This window comes from Eleginops maclovinus, chromosome 16 (genome assembly GCF_036324505.1).
Source record: "Eleginops maclovinus isolate JMC-PN-2008 ecotype Puerto Natales chromosome 16, JC_Emac_rtc_rv5, whole genome shotgun sequence".
Classification (NCBI taxonomy): Eukaryota; Metazoa; Chordata; class Actinopteri; order Perciformes; family Eleginopidae; genus Eleginops; species Eleginops maclovinus.
In genome coordinates this window covers 19,489,787-19,515,920 of record NC_086364.1, presented here as the reverse complement: position 1 = coordinate 19,515,920, position 26,134 = coordinate 19,489,787, and the positions used below count along the sequence as shown (strand labels likewise).

The window sequence follows — 26,134 nt, the reverse complement described above, 5'->3', positions numbered from 1 at the left end:
GTTCCAGGTAACCTCTAGGTCTTTCCCTGTCATAGTAATCTTCCTCATATCCATATTCATCGTCATCATACTCATACGCCTCATTATACTGATTGGTCTCTCTCCCTCTAGTGTCCCTGTTTGCAAAAGACAGACTCTTCTGTCCTCGTCTTCCTGCCTGACCCCCCAACCGACCTTGGCCCTTAGCAGTGAGGTACCTCCCCGTCAACCAGTTAGACGCTGCAGCTATCTTTCCTAACATCCAGCCTTTAGTCTTAAACCCTGATACTGCTTGCTTTTTCCCAAACATGCCTTTGAACTTCCCTCCCAGTCCCTTTGCCTCTGCTGCCATTTTCCCCTTTCCCCCTAAACCAGAAAGATTTATAGTCTTTTTAGCCGGTGTGGTTTCTTTGGCATCAGCCTTTTTATTGAACATGCTAAAGCCGACAGACCTGGCTTTTTGTCAGCAGATTTACCGCCAAACCCAGCAAAAAGCTTGCTGGTTCCCAGAAGTGGTTTACTGCCAGCAGCTGGCTTCTTTTTCTTGGAGAGTCTTAGGAAGAGACGGGAAGTGCTTTTGAGGTTTCTCTTTGGTTTTGCTTTCTCTGCTGGTTTAGGCATGCCAAAAGGAGAGGACTTCCCTGTCAGGCCTGTGAGGGCTTTGGAGGCTCCTTTAAGGTGAGACTTGGCATCTAGTGTCTTCTGTGTTTTTGCTGCACCTGCGCTTTTCTTCTGTCCCTCTGCAGCAAAGCCCATCATGGCCTTGGAGGCCCCTTTGATGTTGACATTACTCATAGTTTTCAGGTTTACTGCCCCCATCCCTTTCTTCGCAGGTGCCTTAGTTTTTTCCTCCTCGTCATCAGACATAGGTGCATGTTTAGAAGGCTTAAAACCCTTCACAGCCATGGCCTTGGATGCGCCTTTCAGAGCTGCTTTCCCTTTCCCTTTATCTTTCTTGGTAACTACCTCTTCCTCGCTCTCATCATCTTCCTCAGTCCTCATCTCTTCTTCTTCTTCTTCTTCTTCTTCTTCTGACCCCTCCTCTGATTCACTGACAGGTTTCTTTCCCTTTCCCTTCTTTCCATCATCCTTCCCTTTCCCCTTAGCTGGAGGCTCCTCCGCTTTCTTCCCCCCTTTCTTGTCATCTTTGCCTCCCTTCTTATCATCCTTTCCTCCCTTCTTTGGCTCCTCTGACTTGCCTTTCTTGGCAGCTGATTTTGAATCACCTTTTTTAGGTGCCATGATGTCTCCTAACTCATATCATTTTAAACAAGAAGATGATAGAGCAGGGCGGTAACTATGTCAATGTTGATATGCGGTAACATCCTCTTTCTCCCAATTCGTTTCATGTCTTCTCCCCTTTTTTACTCCATATGATCCGTCACTGTGACACCTCAGAAACCAAAGCACACTGTGTTCCAAGTCAGTTGTTCTATAATGCACACAGAGACAAACACAAACCACAGTGCTTCAAAACACGATCTAGTAATGGAGTCGGAATCTCAGCCATCGGTGCTTGCTCGCATTACAGTACGTCTTCAAGACTCAGCAAAAGAAGTTGTCTCTGTGTGGGTCAAAAGAGACACACCTTCCAACAGGGTTACATAAAAAAAATATGCTTATTTAATTTAAAATGTTGCATATCAAAAAATATATCTCACTGGTTGCAATGTCTCTCGGTTTACCCACTTGTTGCCACTGGCTGACTGAGTTTATCCTATGAAGTCCATCCAGCATTGCAAAAATATCCGTACATTGCTGGTCTTGGTCCTCTTTTAAGGCTTGTAAGTAACTTCCCAGGGTCACACGGTGAATAAAAGACCCTGCTATCCCAGTGACAGAGTCTGTGTAGTCCTTTGTGTGCCTCCCATTGTTAGAGCGTCCTGTGAGTCCGGCGTTGAATCCTTGTCTTGGCCACCGCACCAACTTTCGCAGGACGTCCCCCTAACAAGGATGTGCGTCTGTGTAAGTCTCGGCCTTCGGGGGTGTCCTCCTCTTTGTCTGAGCGTGAGTGAGTTTGCTTGTTGTATCCTCCCACATCCACGTCAGTTTGCCTTTGTGACCTCCTGCAACCTCCTGCATCTCTCTCTGGTTACTGCAGCTTCATCCATCCCCGGTTCACCTCAGCGTGAGGCGTCAACAGCTCATGTGCACACGTACATGTGAGTGCATGTATAGTATGTCAGTTTGTGTATATGCATCAAGGTGTATCCCTATAATATAGTTGCAAAGGGCACCTTTATGCACCAGCTATACTGCCCCATGGTAACCCTATCTGCAGCTTCACTCCTGTATGAATAATGCAGGCTGGCTGAGCTGTTGCTAAACTGTGTCTGAGAGGCGAAGCCACGCAGAGCCAAAAAACACACACACCAGCGGGAGCAGCATGGTCCACAGCTGAGCGGAATACATGCTTTAATGTCAAAAAAGCATTCACAGCTATAAGATCGCACAAACAGTAAATATGGGCGCGTTGATGTAGAAAGATGCAATTTAGGACTTATATAGTCTGTTCAGACAAATGGATAATAAAAGCAGCACCTACTATTAAAGTCAGTGTTATGATCCAATTATTTGATGTTATTAATTAACTTTTCACTCAAGTGAACCCTCTATTTAGGCTCTACCCCTCATTATGTGGCTATTAGAGCATGTTTTAGAGCTCAAAGAAGAAACATAAGAATCATTCCTTTTCTTTACCTTGACACTCTAAATGCTCCATCTATTATCATATCATCAAAGGCCGGCATTTACTACTCATAGGGTCAATTTGAAACAAACCTATAAAGGGATAATCAAAACAATAGTTGACCATTTAATTAGAATTCACCAGCCAGCACAGGGGGAAATGTGTACATGATGTAAATTCATTGAGGACGTTGTGACGCTAGCTCATTGATGATGATCTGATGTTAATTCATTGATGACAGGCTGATATTCCAGGAGGTCATCTCAGTGGCAGATATGAATGTTTAATGGCTGGCTTGCCTACGCAGAATGGATAAAACATTCATCGCAGGCAGCGCTCTAAATATATCACAAAGGGTCAATCCCCTCCCCGGCCTGATCCCCAACCAATACATTATACATACAGGCTGGTGTCAGGGGTTAAAAGCCAGACACCACGGAGCACGGGGAGTAAACAGAAAAAGAAAAGAATCATTTTCTGATAGCAGCGAGATAAACTACTTAAGATATTAAATAAAGCCGTACATGGAAAGTATTTATTCTACAGAAAACCAAGGAAAGGTCATGATGTCAATGACAGTTAAGAGGTCTAACTTTACTTCCCTTAAGCTGGAGTTGAAAGGACTAATAGTGTTGACCTAAGATAAGATCTGAGCAGAAATCTGTATCACGTATCCCCACGGGCAGTGACCATGACACTCAACTGTCTGCAGGCTGCACAGCAATAACAACAACATCAAAAGCAGTTGGCGGGATTATCTGACTGCAGACGGAGATAAGGGGGTAAATAAGGTGAATAGGCAAAGAGGAAAGTTCATAAGTTCCTTCCTGACTCATCAGAGTCGGGCGCGGTAAAGGTTGTTGGTCTCGAGAGGTAAAGAGACACACAAAGAGATCTTTCTGATATATGTGATATGTATCTGCTGTCTGGTTGATGTGGTCTGTTGACTGAATGAACTGGTGTTGAATGAAACACAGATGACAGAGATGGATGGGGAGGGGAAAGGTAAGGAGGGAAAGAAAGAGGTGCATCAACGAACTGTTGATGAATGAGCTGCAGATTACATAAATGTTGAAAAAGATGCTGAGCAGAAAAAAAAAATGGGAAGGAAAAGGGATAGAGGGACAGAAATGGACTCACTGAGACGAAATCATAAGAGTGCGTCAAAGAAGGAAGGGACTAAAAGCAAGGACGGGGAACGACACATCCAGAAAATTATGATCTTAGTGAAAGATGTAGGGATGAGAGAGTGATATAGAGCCACAATAGGGAGAGTGAGAAAGTGAGAGATAAGTGGGAGACTTTCTTTAACTACGTGCCAATCACTGACAACAAGCTTTCAGCAGACCCACTCTGCGACACGAGACTAATAAAGGAGATCACCCGAGCAGAGCACAGCCAACAGGCCCATTTAATGACTATGGGCACACGCACACACACACACACACACACACACACACACACACACACACAGTTCGTCTCATAATGGAGATTGCTTGCAGGATCTACTTTAAATCAGCCGTAGAGACTCTGTGGATTGGCAGCTACACACACACACACAAACATTAATTGGGGGATTGAAAGCACGCCATGTACACAGCGATGTGCTGCAAATGCAATACATTTTCATCCATGCAATGCGTATCTCCAGAAATGAAAAAAGGATGTGGGAGATAAAGTAAAAGCTCCAATGCTAGTGGTAAGGAAATGTGACTGAGAATACATTCGATTTGGATCCATAATGGTAGGCATTGATGGGTGGAGGTATTCAAAATAGTTCTTCTGGTCACTACAGCTAGCATTCAACATATTTTCCCACTTTGTTTGTTCTCTCTACACAATCAGAAGTGTGTGATAAGGCACAACATGTTGAGCCAAATGTCATGGCGGCCCCTCCAATAGTAATTAGGATATTTCATAACAGACCACAGCGTCTGTGTTGACGATAATAAAACAATAAGGTTTGAAGGTCATGCAGAGTGACAGGAGGAGAGAGGGAGCGTCTTTTCAGACAGAAAAGGTGACACGGGAGGATGAGGAGGCTGGACTCGGGTTTCCTGTAAGCCCATAAGCCCCATTCAGGTGTTAACCTTCGCTGCAAGATTACTCCGTGACTTAACAATGGCAAGACGGCACCGAAGACCTGCCACCGGGGATCAAACATCCACACTGGGCTGCTATTAATACACCTCCCGTGCTTCGAGGCAGTATCAAACTAAAAAAGAAAATACGTAAACGCTGAAAAGTAAATTCTGTGTATTTAGCTGATTCTGTGAAGCATGGATCCAACACTAACATGATGTATTAATGGTAAAGTGTTGTGACAGTCTCATCAGATAACATTTTCCATAAAGAGACACTCCACTAACTTTTTACACATTCCCAATAATGATATTATTGCAACGAGATGAGATGTGAAAGCAAATTCAAATATTGCTTTCAGACATTTCATCTTATTATTTTTTTGAATGCACATTTGTTGTTTTTTGGCAAATTGTTAACACATATTTGTTTGTGATGTAGGGAGAGGAAGACAAAGCAAGATTGGAAAAAAAACCCTGAAAATACGAGAATAAAAACTGTGAAATTCTTTCTATTCGTTAACCAGATCGATAAGCAATATTAAACCTTATTTTGATTCTAAATCTGAAACAGAAATGATTCATGATGTCAATATCTGTAGATTGTGACACCCATCATCACTGGTATTATAAATGGACCTGAGCTACAACAAGCGCATACAAAAAAGACAGAGAACATTTCTAAAAACATTAGCAACCACGCCCTCTAATGGCAAAATGAAACGATTTTCCACAACAACAGTTTTTGGGTGCAGCTTACCTTTTTTTTTTAAATGTACGTTGATATTTGGAGCTCCTAAATCCACAAATACCCTGAAGGACCCACTCTCTGCCTGCAGTAAAAATCTAACCCACTGACTCTTTTTTTTGGACCCTCTGCTGATGTTTTATATCTTTCTGCACACCCACACACACACACACACACACACACACGCACACACAAAACCATTCCTTAAATGACAAAGCCCATCATGACACACAATGGGGCTTTAATGGTAAATGGTTCTGTTGCTTCACTGGTTACCTGTACATCCACGGTACAAATGTACAATAGTGAGTAAAGAAAGGAGTTACTACTCTCTACATCTACCTATGCATCAGTGCAGTGCAGCGATTAGGTTTCGTAGTAAACACGCTGTACATGTGGTGTGTATGTGTGTGTGTGTGTGTGTGTGTGTGTGTGTGTGTGTGTGTGTGTGTGTGTGTGTGTGTGTGTGTGTGCTACCTTTCTCCTGCTGCGTGAGTGCAGTAAACAACAGTGCAGGTCCATTGTGCGTTAATGGCAGCATCGCGTGCGCGCGTGCACACACACACGCACACGCACACACACACACACACACACACACACACACTCACTCATCACGCTATCATCCTCACACACTGCGTCCTGACGTCAGAGCCTGAAGAGTGATTTGTTAGGAACCCCATTAGTGACAAAAGGTTGTGAAACATTTGTGGGTTTGTGTGTGTTGGGAAGCCTTATCTGAATTCCTCACATACACATATCCTAAAAAGAGGTGTCTCTCCCACACGCACACACACACACACACACACACACACACACACACACACACACACACACACACACACACACACACACACACACACACACACACACACACACACACACACACACACACACACACACACACACACACACACAGTACGTGGATAGTTTTGTTAAATGTCAACAAATTATCACTGCATGATGCAAGAGTTTTTTTCAAGAATAATTAAACTTATTTAATACAAAAAAATGTATTTTCTTTCAAGATTATCGAATTGAAACCTTTAAGATGTTCTAAGGATCTGTTATTACATAGAATGAATGAGTTTCCTTTTTTCCTTATTGTCCTAAAATGACAAATTGACTTTCCTACCTCGATCTCAAAGCATAATAAACTCAAGTATGAAGTCATGTGAAACTTCTGAATCTTCAACATAGTGTCCGATTGTTTGCATGTTATTTGCTTTTTAATGATGTAATCTAAAAGGACAACATGAAGGTTGTGTTTGTAATCTATACATGAGTGAGTGCCGGATTAGGGTCTCTGTAAAGTCCCGCTGCTTCTTGATGTGAGCAAATCCTTACCTTAGACAAACATCAGTGCACACGTTGTACACAAGCTGATCGTTTGTTGAAGGTTTCAAACTGGATTAGTTTAAGATAAAGGCGGATCTAGTACACCACAGTTGGTAATTCTTTATATAAGCACACAGGCTCAGTCCATACGGCTCAGTCCTATGTTTGCTTATAGGATATACTGTGAGCTCCATACAGGTCCATGCTGGGTCTAGTTTGGTGTGCAGAGAAAACAACCTTAATGATGAGGAACTAAACCTCTTTTATTATAAAGAAGCTGAATAAAGTACAAGGTTCACATGATATGAAAGCTATTGAAAATCCAAAAGTTTTTATTTAAAAAAGACTGATTTCTTCAGGTTAATATTCATCTGAACCAGAACAATCAATAAAATCAAAAGGAGTGAGACATACTAGACTAGATAAGTTGAACAATTTGGCATCGCCTTTGAGTACTACTAAATAAAGGTGTGTCCCACTCAAGTGTCATTATAGAATTCACATGAGAAGGTCTTAGAAAAAGCAAGTGTTTTAATTACAAAACTATTTTCATAAAGATATTTATGTTAATAAGAAAACACATAAACAGTGGGATAAAATTAAGGGTTCCATCTGTCCACTATAAGAATACAATGCTCTATTTTAAAATGTCCACTGTTAAAAACAGAGCACACGCTGCCATAAATTAATTACAGTCTCAAGTTAATGTAATGAGCAAGCTGAAGCAGAAGAGGGCAGGAGACACAAAGTATTTAGGGTCCTTACACATGTTAGCTAGGGAGTTTTGACTATGGTTAGTGTCTTTCCTATAGAATATTTATTAAGCGGAAAAGGTCAAATACAATAAAACCACGACTGAAAATAAATACATTTACTTGGGCTGTAATCAAGCAAAAAGTTGTCTGATAACAGGAAGAAGTTATAACTACAATATTTACCAATATATTAAATCTGACACTTATTTATTGGTGTTAAAAGTAAAAGAAAAGAGCTCTTTGGTTTCAGTCACTTAACCATGCTGCTGGCTTTTTGTAGTGCCTTGTATGAAAGAAAATGACCTATAAGTTCGTAGCAGAGAGTTTCCAGTTTTAATGTAATGCATTTGACATTAATCATCACATAATTGTTGTTGTCACATTGGCAAAAGAGGAGAGAAATGTAGGAAATATTCACATTTGAGAGGCTGCATTTAACCTTTTTCTGGGCAAATTTGATTTAAACAAAGACAAACAATACATTGATTCTCTGGAGAGATTAAGTTATCAAATCCTCAAATAGTCACTACAGCTCTATGGAAAATAAAAAATGTTTTTTGGTTGGGTAACTATTAATTTAACTGGTTTACTTCATGGTTACAGGTAATCTGTTTACAAGGTGCTAAGTGGCGAGTGACAAGTATGCAAACATGTTCTAATTGAGACTAAACTCACATTCATATATTCAGAAGACAGCTTTCAACAACGTACATATGGCACCAAACAACAAAGAAACAAAGCTATAAAAGCACCTTTAACTACACTCCCAGTACTGGCTCATTTACACTGGCAGCACACACCCACACACACACGCAGTCACTCTTAGCCACGCCATATGGAGCCAAGCAGCATCAAGTGTCATGCCTGCTCCACACAACACACACCCATTCGACCGTACCTTTGTTTCTTCTTGTCCTCCACGGCAGTAAACCTCCATTGTTCCTCTCCTCTTCAGGTTATTCCAAAGCAGAATCTCTCCATCCACGATTCACTCTGACGAGACATCTTTAAGGCATGTTTAAAGGGCAGCAGAGACCACTCAGTCCCTCTCTGTGTCTCTTTCTCTGGTAGAGCCTTCTACTCAGTGCCCCTCTGCGAGCCTGAAGTGATGCTTGTGAATATTTAATGGTGCTATTGTGCATGTGTGTGTCCCAGTGAATGGGGAGCATTGGCTGGTAGTCCATACTCTCAGGTCAGCCTGCCTTGGAGACAACACAAACAGCTGGGCAGCAGGGATGGAGGCATGGGGGGGGGGGGGGGGGGTGGGGAGGGGCTGACCCTCACCTGCTGCAGTTCTACACCTGAGGAAGGATGAAGTTGTGCAGGAAGTTCATCTCCAGTCACTGCCAGACTCCAGTCACAAAAACAGCATGGTCTTACAGTGAAACAAGACAATGCATTTGATGATATGAGATTACTTAATGGCTGCTGGTTTGGTTGTATGAAATTCCTATCCATATTGAAGGTTTTGCCGCTTATTCCATTATTCTCCACGCCCTAACACCACAAAGTCTGCCTGCTTCCTGTTCTATAGTCTGTTTGTACTTCCTCAAATGAATTATATTGCGTTTGTTTTATTTATGTAGGTTGTTTGTTCGTTATGTTTGTATTGAATGTTACTATAAAGTGTCTTTGAGTACAATAAAAAGGGCTATATAAATTTAAATTACATTTATTATTAATATTATTATTATTATTATTATTATTATTATTATTATTATTATTATTATTATTATTGTAGGAGTAGTAGAAGTGGTAGTAGTAAAGTCCCTCTCCACTCGAAATGTGCTTTTCTTGTAGTTTGTCCACTCTAGTAGTCTTGCCTGCGCAGTTTGGTACTAGAGAGCAGTTTTAACGTTTCGTGAATCTGTTAAGTTTCCTTCCAGCTACTTTTATCCCCTACTGACCATTAGCATATTTTGGTTTTACCACCCCATTTTGGTTCTTCCCTCACACTGCTTATCGTAGCAAATTCTGAGACCAACCGTTAGCTAACTGCCAAACAACAAACGGCTGACAGTTAGCAACAAGCTAGCTGGGGAATACAACATTTCGCAGCTGAAAAGTTAAATATTTCCCTCTTTAGTGAGAGGAGACAAACTAAATATTTTATATTGTAGTAATTAGTAAATAATGGACTTACATTCTCCAGGTGACCAGCAAAACAATTCCAATTGAATGATAATGTTGCTCCAAAAGCAGCATAATGCATCAGTTATGCCAGGAGCTGTTCCCGGTTGTTTTTTTCCCGTTGTCCCAATGCCACCAAATCAATGACTTATTACAAATATATCAATTTCGACAAAAAAAAACAACTTTCACATTACTTTTATAACAACAAACATATCTTTTTATATCATATAACATTAATTCATCTTGTTTTAACGCAAAAAACCCTAACTTTTCACATCATTTCGGTCAAAATAAGTCTCAGGCAAACATCAGAGTGAAAACTGTCCCGAAAAAAGAGGTGAGGTCTTTGCATCTGACTGCCCAATAAAACAGATTGAAAAAAGACAAACATCATTATTGATTTAACATTTTATTTTATTCTTTTCCCCCTCTCTCTGAATCAACGCATGTTTTTAATAATCAAAAAGGTAATATAAGCCATTCCTTGCCACAGCCAACTCCAGTCTGCTCGGTTTCTTCAAAGCATTTTCTTAATTTTAATATACAAAATAAGAATGGTGGTTTTTTTCTTTGCTGTATATCTAATGTACAGTGTGTCTTTCAACACCCCCAATAATAGCCGTCTCCTCAGTCTTTTCTCTTCCAAACAGCAGCTTGTTTTACTTCTTTACGACCTGGATGACGTCCTCGTGCTCCATGACGTGCGTAAGGCCGACCCTCTGAGGGCTGTACTTGGTGCTTGTTCCCTGGAAGAGCAACAGAGGATAAAGTTCAGACCCTTTCTTTTTGTTTGTTCAGGATTCAAACATAGTGAATCACTTAACCGCGTAGAGATCTGCATCTGCTCTACTCTGGTTCTCATGTGTCATGGCACAGTAAACAAAGCTGAGCACTTAATATAGTGACTATTTTTGTCAATGCCTTTCCCCCCACATACCTAATCTAAAGTTAACAAATAATAATTGTATGAGCTGCAGCTGTGTTTACTGTCCTGTTTTAACTGTGTTTAATTAAGAAAGCTCAAGTACAATGACATTGTTTACAGTGAGAGTGCTTACTCTATGTCCGAGTTTCGTACAATATCAAGTATATGTGTGTAGTAATTATAGTAATGTATTTAAATTTCTGCTGCACAACACATTGTGAGATTAAAGCAACATCAACGCCACTCTCCAAAATGTTTGAAGGTTGATATGTATGCCACAGAAGTTTAATTCATTTAGTACATTTTAAGTAAGTGAAACTACACAGAAGAAGGACAAGAAAAATGTTCACAGGTCATTTCTACGAATATACTATTTAGCTGAACACATCTAATGTGATTTTCAGATCTGATATTTGCTCATACACACATTTTAACAGCAAGAAGTCTGACCCATAAATCACTGCTCAGTGCTGTGTTTTTCAAAAATGAATGGACATGTCTTTTTTACACTCTCCAATGAACAAAAACAAACTGAATCATGAGGGAGAGTTTTGTGAACCATAACACCTGTTGTAGAAGGGGCAGCGTCAAAAAGGTACACGAGCAAGTCTAATGCGAATAAATCCATGACATCTACAAACAGTCTTTCTTTATTTTACTCAGTAAGGCAGAATTGGAATTATTTCCCACAGTTTATGGGACGAGAGATAAAAATGATAGAATGTCATTCCCCCTAAAAAGCCTGTACTTACCCAAACCAGGGCGTATTTGAACTGTCCAACTAAGGTTCTGTGGATTCGATGGCACTGTTGGGAGAGAAAAAAAAGCCATATTTGCAATCATATCATAGAGCAGATACAGCAGGTCTACCTACTTTAGTGCAATTATTAATATAAAGAAATGTAAAATGTGTGAGTTCATGTGCTTACCACATGTTCTACAGTTGCAGCTCTTCTCATGATGATGGCATCACCAAAGTCTGGGCGCTCTAATGGGAAATAAAGAGAGATAAACACGTGGTAGATTAAGTAGTTATGCATGTGCCTGTAAAAAGTTAATGAGTGAATAAGAAGAACATGTGTGTACCTCCTCTTTTCTTAGTGTAAATGCAAATCAGAGCCAGGTATTCCCACAACGTCTCCAACAGGTAATCCAAGTTCAACTTCATCCCACAGCTGAAGACATGAGGAGGAAGCTGTTAAACATCCACATATATACATACAAAGAGGGGAAATTAAATGTACAACCAGACTACGGTTTTCACACACACACACAGACGTATATCTGACCTGATGACAACACTGTTAGGTCTGTGAGCAAGGCGGTCCACCTCCTCGATGGAGATTTGATCCACCTTATTGTACACCTGCGAAAGCACAAATAACATAAAGGTGAATAAAAAGGATTGCTAAAATGAACTCAAGATAAAAACAAAGACAAAGCCAAAAGCGTGTAACACCAAATATGGTCATTTTGGCTTCCAAACACTGAAAACGTTTTTGGAGTTGATGCTTTGATTCAGTGTGGACTTACATATAGGCAAGGCATGTAAACTCTGTTCCCGACGATGACATCGATGAACTCGTCCGGTGTGCTGTCCTCCCTGAAGAGCACTTCTGCGTTAAAGATTTCTGAGGGGAAAGAGGTTAAAGGAAACAACAGGATCGTATTGTGGCTTCTTAACCACTCTATAGAAATGAAAAGATGACCAAATAGACATTTGTGTTTCTTCCAGTGCTGGCAGGGTGAAGGATACTGTATTCGTGAAGGATGAGCTGCACGAGCTTCTCTGAGCAGTGGGTGAGAGGAACTGTGGAGTTGTAGGACAGGCCGCCGCCTTTCTTGGGCTACAGAGATAAATCACACATTTCAGTTGCCAAATTTATTATTCACATTTGAGCATTATTTTTTAGGGAGATGACAATTCCCGAAAATGACATGACAATGTATTGCTCTACAACCAACCACGCCCAGTAATAATGCAACAGCAGGATACTATGACATGTGTCTTCTCGTATTTATACACAGAGGGTATGTCAGCAGTGGATTTATCTAGAAGCCATTTGTCAATTTTTCCCTCGTGACCCACATTTTACCTACAAAATAATCTCAAAAACTAATAGCTATATCATTTTTAAAATAAGCTGATGATAACCATGCTTAGCCCAGAATGATGGTGTATGGAAAATGTACCTTGAAATAAATATTGGGTTTCGAACAGTTGAGTCTGATGCCCACCGACTCCAACTCTTTTTCTAGCAGTTCCCTAGAAAGATAATAAAAAAATAGACATTAGAGGAAAGGATTAGTAGATGAAATGACACTTATGCCTCCCAAACACACTTTAAGACACACACACACACACACACACACACACACACACACACACACACACACACACACACACACACACACACACACACACACACACACACACACACACACACACACACACACACACAATCAGCGCCTGTCACACACCTCTGAACATCTCCTTTGGTGGCATCCAACATCATGATGACGACGTCTGCTGTCCTGGCAACAGCAATGACCTGCCGACCTCTACCCTTACCTAAACAATAATATTGCAATCAGTATAAGGCCTTTTTCTCATTATTGGGAGTGGTAGAATTTAAAAATGCTTAAACAGTCCCTCGTTTTAATCCCAAACATCATCAATCGTTAACAAATCTGATACAACACCATAATAACAAAATGATAGATGGACTAGATCTCCAACGCCTGCCTACTTTGGGTTTAAGACAACGAAATACAAAACCAAGAAACCCAAGCATACCTTGGGCAGCACCCTCGATGATTCCTGGCAGATCGAGCAACTGGATGTTGGCCCCTTTGTACTGGAGAGTGACAAATAACAATGTAAGTGGCACGTTGATGTTTAAATTATGCAATGGTGCGAGTGTAAGTACCTCTATGACCCCGGGTATGCAGGTGAGAGTGGTGAACTCATAGTTAGCAGCTTCACTGGCAGTTGATGTCATCAGACTGAGGAAGGTGGACTGCAGGACACAACAGAGGATTTAGTTACAGCAGCTTTTTGTATTCGGTTTCTCTTTGCTTTCCGGTGCGTTTTAACATGTTGGCTTGTTTATTTTTTTTGAATAATGCATTGAGTTTTACTTTTGAATTTAAGATTCACTGCAGAATGAATGAATAACAGGTTTTTGTAGATTATCCAGAGCACAAAAAAACAACACATTACCGGGCATGTTTACTCACCTTACCCACAGATGGGAAACCGATAAGAGCAACACGAGCATCTCCTGATTTCATGACATCAAAGCCCTCGCCTTTGGCCCCCGCTGACTTGCTGGGCTCCAGGAGCTGAGCTCTGTATTTGGCGAGCTTGGCCTTGAGCAAACCCAGATGGTACTCAGTGGCTAGAGAAATAAATAAGAGACAAAAAAATGTGAAACAAAAATGTATACAGATTGCATCCAAGTGAATACCTATAATTTGTCAAGCAAGTAAGAGAACTACGTGGCCTACAGGTTTACTGGCGCCATCGAATTCAAGCTGCCACTTTAAGGTAAAAATGTTTGTCCCTGTGTACAGCCAGAGTGTGGTTTGTCCATTCTGGGCTACTGTAGAAACATGTCTCTATGAACCAAAACAGTGTGTAGTTCCATGTGACTACACACAGCCAATAGGTGCTCCTAAATCCCATACAGTGCTCCTTTAAAAGAATGTGGTACACAATAAAGTAGTTGTAAGGTAAAGAATGGCTGCAAAGAAACTGTATACCAGCACATCCACAACACTGGAGTTAAGTTCAACTCACTGAATGCATAAGCTACTAGCCTACTTTGTATTAACATGCTTTGGGGGGGCGATTGCTTCTTTAAGTGTGGTGGCACATTAACTGTAATCAAGACAACGGTGTCAATTAGCACCAAGACCTTGAATTTTTATGAGATTAACGAGAACACAACACTGGATGCTGTCCCACAAACGCAGGGAGAGATAAAAGAGAGATACGTATATCTGTTGTACTTGTGTTTGTTGATACTTAGGCAACGTTGTTTCTTGAAACTGTCATTGCAATAAACCCACTTTTAATTTTAAAAAGTGGGTAATGGCTACAAGTCCGTTCATTGTGTAGCTAACAGTTAGCCTGGCTAGTGCCCTTTAATACCTTTGTTTTTCTGTGTCCGAGCGATTTCTCGCTCAATTTCCGCGATTTTCTCCAATATCCCCATGTTGGCGGTTCAGATGTGCTACAACTGTAAAGGAGAGAAAGAACAGAAAACAGAAAACGTGTCACTCCACAGTTGTTAGCTCTGTTAGCAACACGGCTAACCAGTGTTTTTTTTTTACAAAAGACAACCCGTTTTAAAGCAATGAATCAACATATATATCTTTAAATGAATGTGCACATACATCATATGTAATGTCGACACTTTAACATGTTATATTTTCATAGATATTTACACTTTGACAGGGGCTACAATCCGCAGCATGCACAAAAAACTGTCATCACCAACCGGAAGTCGTTCCGTGCCCGTAAAGGTTCCGGATGACACAAGGAAACTCAACTCCAACGCGTTTTTTTGGACCCATGTTACATTATCGCTCACTTCTATCGGGAAGTGCACAACATGACGGTGACTGTGAGCGAGTACATTGTTAAAAACTATTAATAATGTGTCCGGTCCGGTGTAGCTGCATTTTATCTGCCGTACGTCCATGATGTTGTATCTATAGGTCATTCGGAGTTATTAGGTAATATATATAGAGAACATGGCTGCGCCCACAGGACCGAGAGGAGCCTCTAGCCCGCCCGGGTTTGAAGGCTTCCCGTTCCCACTAGCAACCAAAACACCGGAGGACAGCGCCGGTAAAGAGCAGGAGCAGACCGGTGTGAAGAAGAAGCCATGCAGGGCTTGTACCGACTTTAAATCATGGATGAAAGTCCAGAAGACACCCAAAACAACTGCTGTACAGGTGAGGTGAAGTCAATGCTGGAAATATCTTTGTATTGATATTACTTTTACAGTAGTGGCTTGTAAGTTTGGCTTGACAAGAATAGACTTGTTTGATATTAAATTCTCATTTTGTTAGAGTTGTGTGTGCTCCCTATGAGTTTATCATTATTCATTCATGATGCAATGTACCATGCCCATCCTGTAATGCGTTTGGGAGCCACTGTGCTGTAGAGCCGCAACAATTAGTAGATAATCAGTTAATCCATTGGTCGAAAAATAATCACTGACTGTTTTGATAATTGATTAAATATGTTTAAATCATTTGAGAGAAAATGCTGTCTCATTGGGCTTGTTCCATTTTGAAATACCAGCTAATCGACTCTACTTTATTATTCTCCAGGAGACCGTAGCTGCAGTGTCAGAGCCACAACAAGAGCCAGAGTGCCCACTGGACCGGGGAGAGCTGGGGCGTAACACCTGGTCCTTCCTGCACACCATGGCAGCGTATTACCCCGATCAACCATCGTCGACCCAGCAGCAAGAGATGGGGCAGTTCATCAACCTTTTCTCCAAGTTCTTCCCCTGTGAGGAATGTGCTGAAGACCTCAGGGGCAGGTCAGTCAATGCTGTTCCCTTTTAAGATTTAATACACAGGATACAGACACATTTAAAGATGTCATTTAAAAGGAGCAGGCCATTTCTAAGTGCTCCGTTTCCTCTCCACAGATTAAAAACCAATCAGCCAGACACCAGGAATCGCCACGCTCTCTCTCAGTGGTTCTGTAATATCCACAATGACATCAACATCCGGCTGGGAAAGCCTGAGTTCGACTGCTCCCGTGTCGATGAGAGGTGGAAAGACGGATGGAAAGATGGCTCCTGTGATTGAGCAAAAAGAAATGCAAGGACTGAGAGGAGAAATCCTTCCTGTGCAAAACCTTGAGTGGTAGCACAAAAATATGGACTCCTATCTCTAATGTTGAGAAACTTTACGTGTTGATGGATAGGCCATGTGGTTATAAAATGTTTGCTTTGTGGTCAGTTAATATAACTGATCAGGTAATACAAGTGAATGAGATATTACAAATCCCTTTCTGTTTCTCCGGTTAAAACAATTAATCATAGTGAAACCAAATTTCCCTGGAATGTACATCCAATTTTGTGTAATGGAGAACATATTTTTGCCCCTGATTTGTCTGTTAAAGCAGTAAGTAATTTACAAAGGGATTTAGCTATTACAATGTTTTATGTGCTAAGCTTAAATTTGTCAGAGAAATATATATATTTTACTTAATGAAGTTGTTTGGATTGATTTTTCACTGCATAATTCTAAGTTTGTTTACATGTGTTGTGTTATACGTTCAAAACATGTTAATTATTTGCGTTATTTAGTGCTGCAATGAGTACAAATTGACATTTAAGGGAGCAGCGTGTGAGACGTAGCAGCATCTAGTGGTGTGGTTGCACATTGCAACTCACTGAATATCGGAGGAAAATTATGGCAAACAAGTGAATCAATTCTTTGTCGCCTATTTACATAACCTAGCGTTAGTACAATCACATTCTCTTAGCACTTTGTCGTTGTCTTTTCCTAAATCATTATCAATCCTCCTACACGTCTTTCCATCGAGGCTAAGGAAAAGTAGTTTAAGGAAGTGTCATTGTCATGGTTCGTACTATTTGACTGCAAACCTGCTAACTATGTAGATATGAAGGGCTCCTTGTAAGTTTATTAAAACACAATGATTCATGATTTCAGGTGATCATACACTACGGAAAACATAGTTATTAATATAAAATTCCATTCCTGCAAACAAATTCCCTTAAATCTTACACACTGTGAGTCTTATAAGTACAAATGCATATATTTTGTTGAATAAAGCTTCTCAAAACTGATCAATTGCTTCTGTTTCTCTTATTTTCATCACTGTAAATTGCTTTTTGGCAGATCTTTGGACAAAATAAGCACATCCGAAGACACACTTTGGGCTCTGGATAATAAGACAATAGATTAGTGTACTAATGGATCATTAAAACGTGTGTTAATGCAGCACCATGTGATCTCTGGCATCTGATATCAGAACCTCAGGCATGTGAGTGGATCTGTTGTGTGTTATTAATAAACACTCTATATATGAATCTGTTATTTAAAGAACCTGAGGACACACTCCAACAAGTCGAATGATCAGCTGCTACTGTTGGTTTCACTTGATCCTATAAATGACTTTAGTATTTGTTCCACACACACCCACACAACTCAATCATCCTTAACCAGCTAACCAATCAGCATGGAGACATGTCACAGTAGGGGAACAAGATACAAATATGAACCTGAAATCTTGAATTTGGAAGGAGACCTCGGTGACCTCTAATGGTTGAAGTCATGTGTGCATTTCATAGCAGTTTCATATCACAATTTATGTTAGTATTACATTAGTTGTGAGAATGGCCACTGAATTTTCACATTTGGAAGTTTTTTAAAACCTACTGAAGCTTAGCATTCTATAAAGAGACTGCTTATTGTTGATTTTTGGTCACAGCAAATTATAATATCCCATGATAAGCAACATGTGACTTCTCTCTGTTGTGGTATTTGGCACAGCTACATCATCAGGAGACTTTTCTACATTCCTTTTTTTTTTAAATTAAGGATATTTCATTACAGTGCTTGAAGTCTTTGTGCCTCATATTGAGATGGATATGTTTTAGAGACACTAAAATGCAGGAAATCTTTTTTTATGTGTCTCTTTTGACTCACTCACCTTTAAGGAAGCATAACACCAAATCCCTTTATGGCCCCAACACAATTTGGTAACACAAACCAAAGGCCTCCTTGTTATTTATTGATCTCAAGTGGAAGGAAGTATATTTATTTATTTTTATTTCTAACTCCTTGTAACATCATTTTGAACACTATAATATTCCATGTTTGTATGCGGTGGTGTAAAGTAACTAGTACTTCTTCCACTTCTGATAATACAGTATGATGATTAACCCCATAACTGTCTGTATAGCGCGGTCACGTCGCCTGTTACGCACGCTCCCTTCAATCGCCGCGTCCTCCTCTGTGCCTGCGCGCCTGTACGTGAGCGCGCAAGACCCGTCCCTACAGCAGAGCAGCGCATCCATCCTGCTGAGGAGCCGGGAGGAGCGCACCGAGAGAGCCAGAGAGAGAGCCAGAGAGAGACGGAAAGGGTGAGAGTGAGAGAAGATGGACGGAGTGGGATCGTTCGGAGCGGGCCGGACTGGGTCCACTATCGACCCGATTAGCTTCGCCAAACAGCCGCAGACCATCCTTAGAGTGCTGTCCTGGGTGAGAGCCTTTTTTCCCCCAGGCACTGCTTCTGTTTGTGTGTGTGTGTGTGTGTGTGTGTGTGTGTGTGTGTGTGTGTGTGTGTGTGTGTGTGTGTGTGTGTGTGTGTGTGTGTGTGTGTGTGTGTGTGTTGTCGTCTCCGCTGCGCGAAACCCCTGACGTGTTCCCACTGCAAATATACTCGATCCTGCATAAACAGGGTGCGTAAAAAGAAAATAGGGGTGTATTTTGATGTGTTTTCATATATAAATGTATCGTACTGGGTGTAACCAAGGCCTGGCGTCTGTCTGACTCCCTGACCATGAAACTGATTTCACTACAGATGTTTTTTCTTGGAGGAAAAACGTCCTATCCTCACCTTTTCTTATTTGAAAAACCTTGCCTGGTAGTGCATTATGAATCAAGATTAGAATATGTGCGGTAGCCAGACCAGGATGGTGTAGAAAAAAAAAAAAAAAAAACAGATCATTGTCCATCCCGCTGCTTCCTGGTTTTCATATCAACCATTATGATTTTATCATGGATTTCCTTTATCATAAATGCGTGTTTTTTACTGTACACACCAGCTTCGGTTTTTTACAACACCAATCATATTTCCAGCTAATTTTGCTGTTTTACCCTAAACGGTCGTCGTCCGTCTTCCCACCTGTGATTGGTCCGTGTTCTTCATTACGCACGCAGGGCCAAGGACACGCGTCCCTGACGTTTGATGTAACGCATCACCTTTGGGTGACACGGAGAAGGTCTACCAGTGCGGGGATTTTATGAAACACACACCGAAGAGGGGATTTGCCCTAGAGCTAATTACTTCTGAATGAGTGCCTTTAGATGGATTTAATGCGCACATATTAGATATTATTCTGGATGTTTCTAGTGTGAGTGAGGAGGCGGTTATGATTTACTACTGAGCCCTTGAGAGGATATTACGATAGACAAATCCATGCTTGGCCTCAACGTCAATATTTTAATACCATATTGTGATTTAAAGTTCAATGGCCTATACTTTTGTTTGTTGGTGTAGCCTTCAATCTTACTCCCCTAAAATTAGCGAAATGTACCTGTCGATTAGGACTGTTGTGATGTGACTACGCGATTGTTGTTGACAAAATAAATCACGATATGGGCAATCTCGCGATATCTATAATCTATTCTGGTAGCCTGAACATCTGTGAGCACAGTGTTATCATAGTTGTTGATATAAATGAACATTTCCTTTTCAAGATATCTGGTTCAATTACCTTATTATTGTACCTTAGTGCAACAAAGACTATTCTGCTCTCTCCAGCTTTGCTATAAAGCTGACTCACTGCAAGAAGTCTAATCATTTAGAAGGAAATCACACGATATGTAAAGAGGATGAGACGATAAAAAGGAAAGTAAGAAGACAACATAAGTAAAGAAACTCATGAGGAAAATCACTCATAGGTGGCTGAATACCACAGATTGATAATATATGTTGAAATATTACATATAGTAGAATTTTCCTTTAAAACTATGCAAAGAAATCACTGAAAGTTTGCCCTTGGAGATGTATTACTTTGATATGTGTCGATTCACTAAGCACCTGAGTCTGTCTCTGCTCAGATTATATCCACACATGTGATCAGTTAAGATGTGGACCAGACATTATCCCATTGTGAGTCCCTCCATCATCATGTGACCCACACCCCTATGTGTGAGTGCATTTCTGCTTGAATGTGTGTGTGTGTGTGTGTGTGTGTGTGTGTGTGTGTGTGTGTGTGTGTGTGTGTGTGTGTGTGTGTGTGTGTGTGTGTGTGTGTGTGTGTGTGTCACATGGCCCTATTCTGCCACCCAGTGTTAGTCAGCTGATCAGTGTCGGGGTGTGAGTCCAGAACAGAGGTAGGAAGAAATACATATCTACAGATCAGACCTAAAGAAGGGTGTAATTCATACAAATAAGATGAACCTCTAGGAATAAAAAGAGTCAAAGCATGAGCTATATCAACGTTTATCCCACTTCCTGTTTTGGTATACACACCGCCTCAGGACAATATGATTCTTGATGGGAAGTGAAGCATCGAAGTCTTCGGTCAGTCAGAGACAAAGAGAGGAAATTAGGTTAATGCTTTTGGTCTGAGCACGCTCAAAGAGACGCTGCTGCCACAAATATTTTTCTAGTGAGCCTGCAACAAGGGAGACAGTTAGAGAAGCAGTTTAATGTTCAGACAATAAATCATATTTTTCGGTTTCATATCTGTACTGTGTGCGTCTACGGTGACATGTGTCCATGCTTTAATGTTCAAAAAGCTCTTTATGTTTCTCATACTGCCTGAGCTGCAGCTCCTCTTTTCACCCTCTGTCTGAAACCAGAGCCCGGTCTGCTCTGATTGGTTAGCTGGCCAGCTCTGTTGTGATTGGTCAACTGCTTAGAGATGTGCCGCCCCCTTAGCCTATCACATACATTGTGTTACAGCGCTAGCCAATAGAAGCGCAAAGTGATGCCACTATGTAACAGAAGTAAATAAAGGAGTCCGATCGAGGGAGCTTTGTGATTTTTGCTTTTGCAGACCATTTACATGCACAAAAACCTATATAACACACTACAGGAAAGGGAAAGCCACCCAAAACACCTCTTTAATTTTCTTTGCATCTTCCTCCTCTCACTCATCTACAACTTTCTTCCTCTTCTTGTGTCCCCGTCCACAGATATTTTCCCTGGTGGTCTTTGCCTCCATTGTGAACGAGGGCTATGTCAACTTGGGCAGCGAGACCCTCCACTGCGTCTTCAATAAGAACGCAGACGCCTGCAACTACGGCGTGTTCGTGGGCCTGGTGGGGCTGCTGGCCTGCTCCTTCTTTTTCATGCTCGACTACAAGTTCGCCTCCATCAGCTCCGTCAAGGACAGGAAGAAGGCGATCATGGTTGAGATTGGATTCTCAGGTGAGAAGGAAGTCATGTTTGGTTGTATTTACACAGGTACTGTAGAGCGTTGACATGATAAGGGTCCATTACTTCAGGAATTGCAAGACACAGCATTTGAACATCGGATATTTCATAGTTAGTCTGTATTTAAAGCAACAAATCTAAAGACTGGGTTTCCCCAAAATGCCAAAAAAAGTCAGCCTGCTTCTTTATTTCAGCTGAATGCTTTGATCATTTTTACTATTCATCTAAAGAGGCAGGAAGTGCAAGACATAGCCTTTGTACTTTGGAGGCAATTAGTTATTTAAGGATTAGAAAGACTGGGATTCCCCGAAATGCCCAAAAAAAGCGTCCCACTTCTTTGTTTCAGATCATTTTTGAAACGCAACACATCAAGAAGTGATACTTGTAAACGCAGATAAAAGATGTTAGAGAAATGAGGAACAAAGAACTGCTTCCTCTGTGTCCGATCTAAGAGCACCTGCAGACGACGTGTTCATGGTTACCTTTCTCTCTGCTGTAACAGTGTGTTTTTTGTCCCTCTGGTTTCTGGCAGGTTTCTGGGCCTTCTTGTACTTTGTAAGTTTCTGCTTCCTGGCCAATCAGTGGTCTCGAACCACGGCTAAAGAGCTGCCTCTCAACCAGGGGGCGGACGCAGCCCGGGCGGCCATCGCCTTCTCTTTCTTCTCCATAATCACCTGGGTAAGAACATGCCGCTACAGATACACAGTGTGAAATTAGAATTAGTTAAATGATCTCTGTCTTATCGGCTTTGCAAGGAAACTAATATTTTACCATTTCTTCCTGTTACATTTTACATTAACAAGATACACAGTTTTTATATTCGCATTCTTATGGTAACATTTTACATGAGCACTTGGTCCATTAACGAAAACAAATATTTGGTCGAGTGTTTTAAATTCACTTAATAATTTAAGTGTGTGGTGGCAAGTGTTAAGGGTTTTCTAGTCTAGAAATACTGTTTCTTGCCGTGCAGTTCTTGTACTTGCCAAAAACAATGCAATTACAATGGTTCTGCCCGTTACTGCGTTTATTTGTTATGTTTCTGGCCCACCATCAAAAAATCTGGCCACCCCAGGGATATGGGTTATTGTTACCGAGTGCAGACCATCCTTGCACCATCCAATCGATGACTGACTCTCTCCTTCCCTGAACCATAAAGATAACTCTGAACCTCACAACCTCCAGGTTTGTCCCTCAGGCTGATTATGAGACAAAGGCTGTGGGCACATATGCGTGGAAGCCCCCTCCTACCTACGGAGAAAAAATAACCCTTCGTTTTTTAAAACATATTATTCATTCACATCTAGTCAACCATGACTTCTGCTGTGTTGTTTAAAACTGCACCTGCATTTTTCCCTTGAGACAAGTAGAGGCTGTGTTACTTTGTCTCCTCAGATACATTATATTTGTATTTCAATATAATATCTACATATTATATGTCTGATAATGTTGAGCAGGAGCTTTTCCCTGAACGATGACACTTTAAAAGTTAACACTACAGACAGACTCTCTGGATTAGAGACCCTCTGACCAGCCGGGCCCCAGAGCCTGTTAGGTCTGTTTGATCATCCATCCATGAACTCTTAACAGTAATCTGTTTCTGGTAAGAATTAAGGCAAACATTTGATCATTTTCTAGAGGATACTACATTAATGTGACTAACTACGATCTGGCTTTGAAAACTGAACTTTAAGATTCAGTCTGGCTTACTTTGACTAGTGAATGGTAAACGGACTGTACTTTTATAGCGCTTTATAGAGTCTTTACAACCTCTCAAAACCTTTACATCCTACAATTCATCATTCACACCCCATTCATTTAGAGCAATGTGCCATTTTGCTCAAGTAAGCTAACAATCATACAACACATTCATACACTCAAGAATACATCGACCAGGGATCCAAACCTTCTGATTGAAAGACGACCGCCCTCCCCAGCAGCCGCAGTGGCCCAAGCACCATCTAGCGTTGTTAACATTCATCCATCTATTTTCCGTCCTTTCCTACCCCTGCAGGCCGGTCTCACAGTCCGTGCGGTCCAGAAGTATATGCTCGGCACAGACATGACTCTGTTCACCACGGAGCACATGGATGGCAGCGCTCCCACCCAGCCGTACCCTTCCAACTCACCGGTGGGCGAAACCACCGAGACCACAGAGACCTACCAGAGCCCGCCGTTCACCGAGAACAACGCAGCACCCACATACCAGGTTCCCATTTACTAGAGGAGGTAGACCTGATGGAGGAAGCGTAGGTTCAGGGGTGAGAGATAAGAGGAAAGTGATAGGAAATTGCTTTCTGTGATGTTACACCTGCAGTTGTGTGTGTGTTTATCTGGGCTGAGTTTTCAGTAATTGTTGAAAAAAAAACAACAGCCTCTCCTCCTTTCTTCCTTCCTCTTGCTGACTTTTCTTTCCTTGAACACATTCCAGCTATATCTGAAGTCTTTTTGAAGTGTGTGTTAAACGTTGCGGATCAGAGCAGATGAGATGAAAAGAAATCAAGAGGAGGGGATGAAGAAGAGGAGGCCACTAAACACTATTTTGACAAAAAAAATCAAGCTATGAAGGGATCAACAAGTGAGTGACTCCACCACAAAGCAGTGTTAGATTAAAAAAAAGGTGCAGAAACACTCACATAGCACCTTCAGCCTATTCTTTTCATCCATTGAAGTGTCAAAGTATGTTTTTTTTAGCTACAGTACGGTCTGGTCTTTTCTTCATCTTCCCCTGCTGCAGTTAACAGTAACCCTGTGTGTTGAATCTGCATGTTTCCAAAATTAGAAATCAACTAAGTGCCATACTGTACTGTGTGTCTCAGACAGTGACTTAATTTAGTAGATTTCCACATGCTGTAAAATAAAAAACAACGACGATGTTTTGTGACTAAGTGCAATATCTCACATCTTATCTGTAGGTAGGTATTTACTGTACTGTAGGTAGGCTAGTGACGTCAGATTAGACCAGTTATAGGCGCCGTCTCGAATCACACACTGGTATTTGAATTGTACTACAACATCTCAGGCAAATTGTGAATAAACATTGTTTACCTGACTTTGATTGAGCTTCCCTGGGGAGTTTGCATGACAGGAACAATATATTTAAGTCTAACAGATCATGCAAGAATTATTCATATCTGAAAGTTTGTTACCAATTTAAATGTAGGTAGTATTGGTCAACAAGCTTTTATCTTACCTCAATGAAGTGGAATCATCACTGTAACACATTTTGGGATCACAATGCAAAATATGACTTCAGTAAATTGTCGAAATAGCTGTGCAATCTTGTTCAATCGTGTATAAGGTTCAGTTTGCCCAATTGTATCATTTTGTATATTGCAAGTTGCAAAGTTTGCAGTGATTTCTAACATTTTTCAACTAGAAGAAGATGCAAAACAACCTCAGAGAATAAAGCAAAAGAGTCGCAAAGACACACAGTGGCCATAAAGAGATGCACAAAAACTACAAAGTGATGCAATTTGCCGCGAACACAACAAAACAACAACAAATTAAGTCAAAAGCCACCATAAGGAAACACAAAATGACCCCAAAGATATTGAAAGAACTTCAAAGAGACAACATGACTCCAAAGAGACACAGAACAAACATTAAAAGACACAAAACAATAATACAAATAACCCCCAAAAAACTACAAAGACATGGAAAACTACCACCAAGGTATTTAAAAGACGACAGAGACATAAAACAACCACAGAGACAGAAAACGAGGATGAAAAATACTCAAAAAAGTAATAAAAAAACGACTACAGAGAGACCATAGAAAAGACTCAACACACAACACAGATATTAAAAAAGCTACAAAGACACACAACATGATTTAAGGACTATAAAGAGACAAGAAACAACACGCTAAAACAACTACATGTTATTCCATGGTACCAGGGAATGTATGCAGTGTGTGATCTGAGACAGTGTCCTATGTTGGGTGTTGTGTGTATTAAATCGGGCGAGTTGGGGGGGGGGGTTCTGGGTAAGTCAGGTCTGTTTATGTTTACGTTTTAGAAGCTGCCAAACTGCCCTGTGTTCTTACTGCTGTCTTCTGATTACCACGTTACTACCATGTCGTTAATGTCTATAGGAGTTTATGTAATCACAAAGCAGGATGAGGCTTTTATTTTGGCGGGGTTCAGTCAGTGCAGTCTCAGGCTAAAAAATAAAAAAAATCTGTGTGTGTGTGTGTGTGTGTGTGTGTGTGTGTGTGTGTGTGTGTGTGTGTGTGTGTGTGTGTGTGTGTGTGTGTGTGGGATGCTAAGGATCGCTAGCTGGCTAAATTATTGATCCTGCTATCCTGCCATTGAGGGAAG

The 26,134-nt window shown here is 41.0% G+C and overlaps 3 protein-coding genes across 4 annotated transcripts; 2 read left to right on the top strand and 1 right to left on the bottom strand.

The window, feature by feature from the left end:
- Positions 1–10,113: 10,113 nt before the first annotated feature.
- On the bottom strand, positions 10,114–15,254 carry drg2 (developmentally regulated GTP binding protein 2). 2 transcript variants are annotated; one of them, XM_063904362.1, is made up of 14 exons: positions 15,098–15,254; positions 14,802–14,889; positions 13,886–14,046; positions 13,576–13,665; positions 13,443–13,503; positions 13,127–13,217; positions 12,839–12,911; positions 12,402–12,492; positions 12,179–12,276; positions 11,935–12,011; positions 11,732–11,820; positions 11,575–11,633; positions 11,398–11,451; positions 10,114–10,466 (listed from the first exon to the last, which is right to left on the bottom strand). In XM_063904362.1, the coding sequence occupies exons 2-14, from the start codon at positions 14,863–14,865 to the stop codon at positions 10,380–10,382; spliced, it is 1,095 nt and encodes a 364-aa protein (XP_063760432.1). In that variant the 5' UTR covers positions 14,866–14,889; positions 15,098–15,254; the 3' UTR covers positions 10,114–10,379. The 2 variants fall into 2 exon arrangements, with proteins under 2 accessions (XP_063760432.1, XP_063760433.1); XM_063904363.1 differs by having other exon boundaries at positions 15,151–15,202.
- On the top strand, positions 15,169–17,487 carry gfer (growth factor, augmenter of liver regeneration (ERV1 homolog, S. cerevisiae)). The gene is made up of 3 exons (XM_063904364.1): positions 15,169–15,610; positions 15,992–16,206; positions 16,318–17,487. The coding sequence occupies exons 1-3, from the start codon at positions 15,407–15,409 to the stop codon at positions 16,478–16,480; spliced, it is 582 nt and encodes a 193-aa protein (XP_063760434.1). The 5' UTR covers positions 15,169–15,406; the 3' UTR covers positions 16,481–17,487.
- A 1,189-nt stretch (positions 17,488–18,676) lies between these two features.
- Positions 18,677–25,610, top strand: syngr3a (synaptogyrin 3a). Its single transcript, XM_063904932.1, has 4 exons — positions 18,677–18,904; positions 21,572–21,806; positions 22,345–22,490; positions 23,827–25,610. The coding sequence occupies exons 1-4, from the start codon at positions 18,803–18,805 to the stop codon at positions 24,034–24,036; spliced, it is 693 nt and encodes a 230-aa protein (XP_063761002.1). The 5' UTR covers positions 18,677–18,802; the 3' UTR covers positions 24,037–25,610.
- The last annotated feature ends 524 nt before the right edge of the window (positions 25,611–26,134 follow it).

What these genes read in the sequence shown, in the direction of transcription:
- gfer (XM_063904364.1), top strand. Translation starts at nt 15,407, where the DNA reads ATGGCTGCGCCCACAGGACCGAGAGGAGCCTCTAGCCCGCCCGGGTTT. An exon ending in CCAAAACAACTGCTGTACAG is followed by an intron (nt 15,611 to 15,991) that starts GTGAGGTGAAGT and finishes ATTATTCTCCAG; the next exon opens with GAGACCGTAGCTGCAGTGTC. An exon ending in GCTGAAGACCTCAGGGGCAG is followed by an intron (nt 16,207 to 16,317) that starts GTCAGTCAATGC and finishes TCCTCTCCACAG; the next exon opens with ATTAAAAACCAATCAGCCAG.
- drg2 (XM_063904362.1), bottom strand. Translation starts at nt 14,865, where the DNA reads ATGGGGATATTGGAGAAAATCGCGGAAATTGAGCGAGAAATCGCTCGG. An exon ending in CATCGAGGGTGCTGCCCAAG is followed by an intron (nt 13,218 to 13,442) that starts GTATGCTTGGGT and finishes ATTATTGTTTAG; the next exon opens with GTAAGGGTAGAGGTCGGCAG. An exon ending in TTTACATGCCTTGCCTATAT is followed by an intron (nt 12,012 to 12,178) that starts GTAAGTCCACAC and finishes GTGCTTTCGCAG; the next exon opens with GTGTACAATAAGGTGGATCA.
- syngr3a (XM_063904932.1), top strand. Translation starts at nt 18,803, where the DNA reads ATGGACGGAGTGGGATCGTTCGGAGCGGGCCGGACTGGGTCCACTATC. An exon ending in TCCTTAGAGTGCTGTCCTGG is followed by an intron (nt 18,905 to 21,571) that starts GTGAGAGCCTTT and finishes CCCCGTCCACAG; the next exon opens with ATATTTTCCCTGGTGGTCTT. An exon ending in TCTTCTCCATAATCACCTGG is followed by an intron (nt 22,491 to 23,826) that starts GTAAGAACATGC and finishes CTACCCCTGCAG; the next exon opens with GCCGGTCTCACAGTCCGTGC.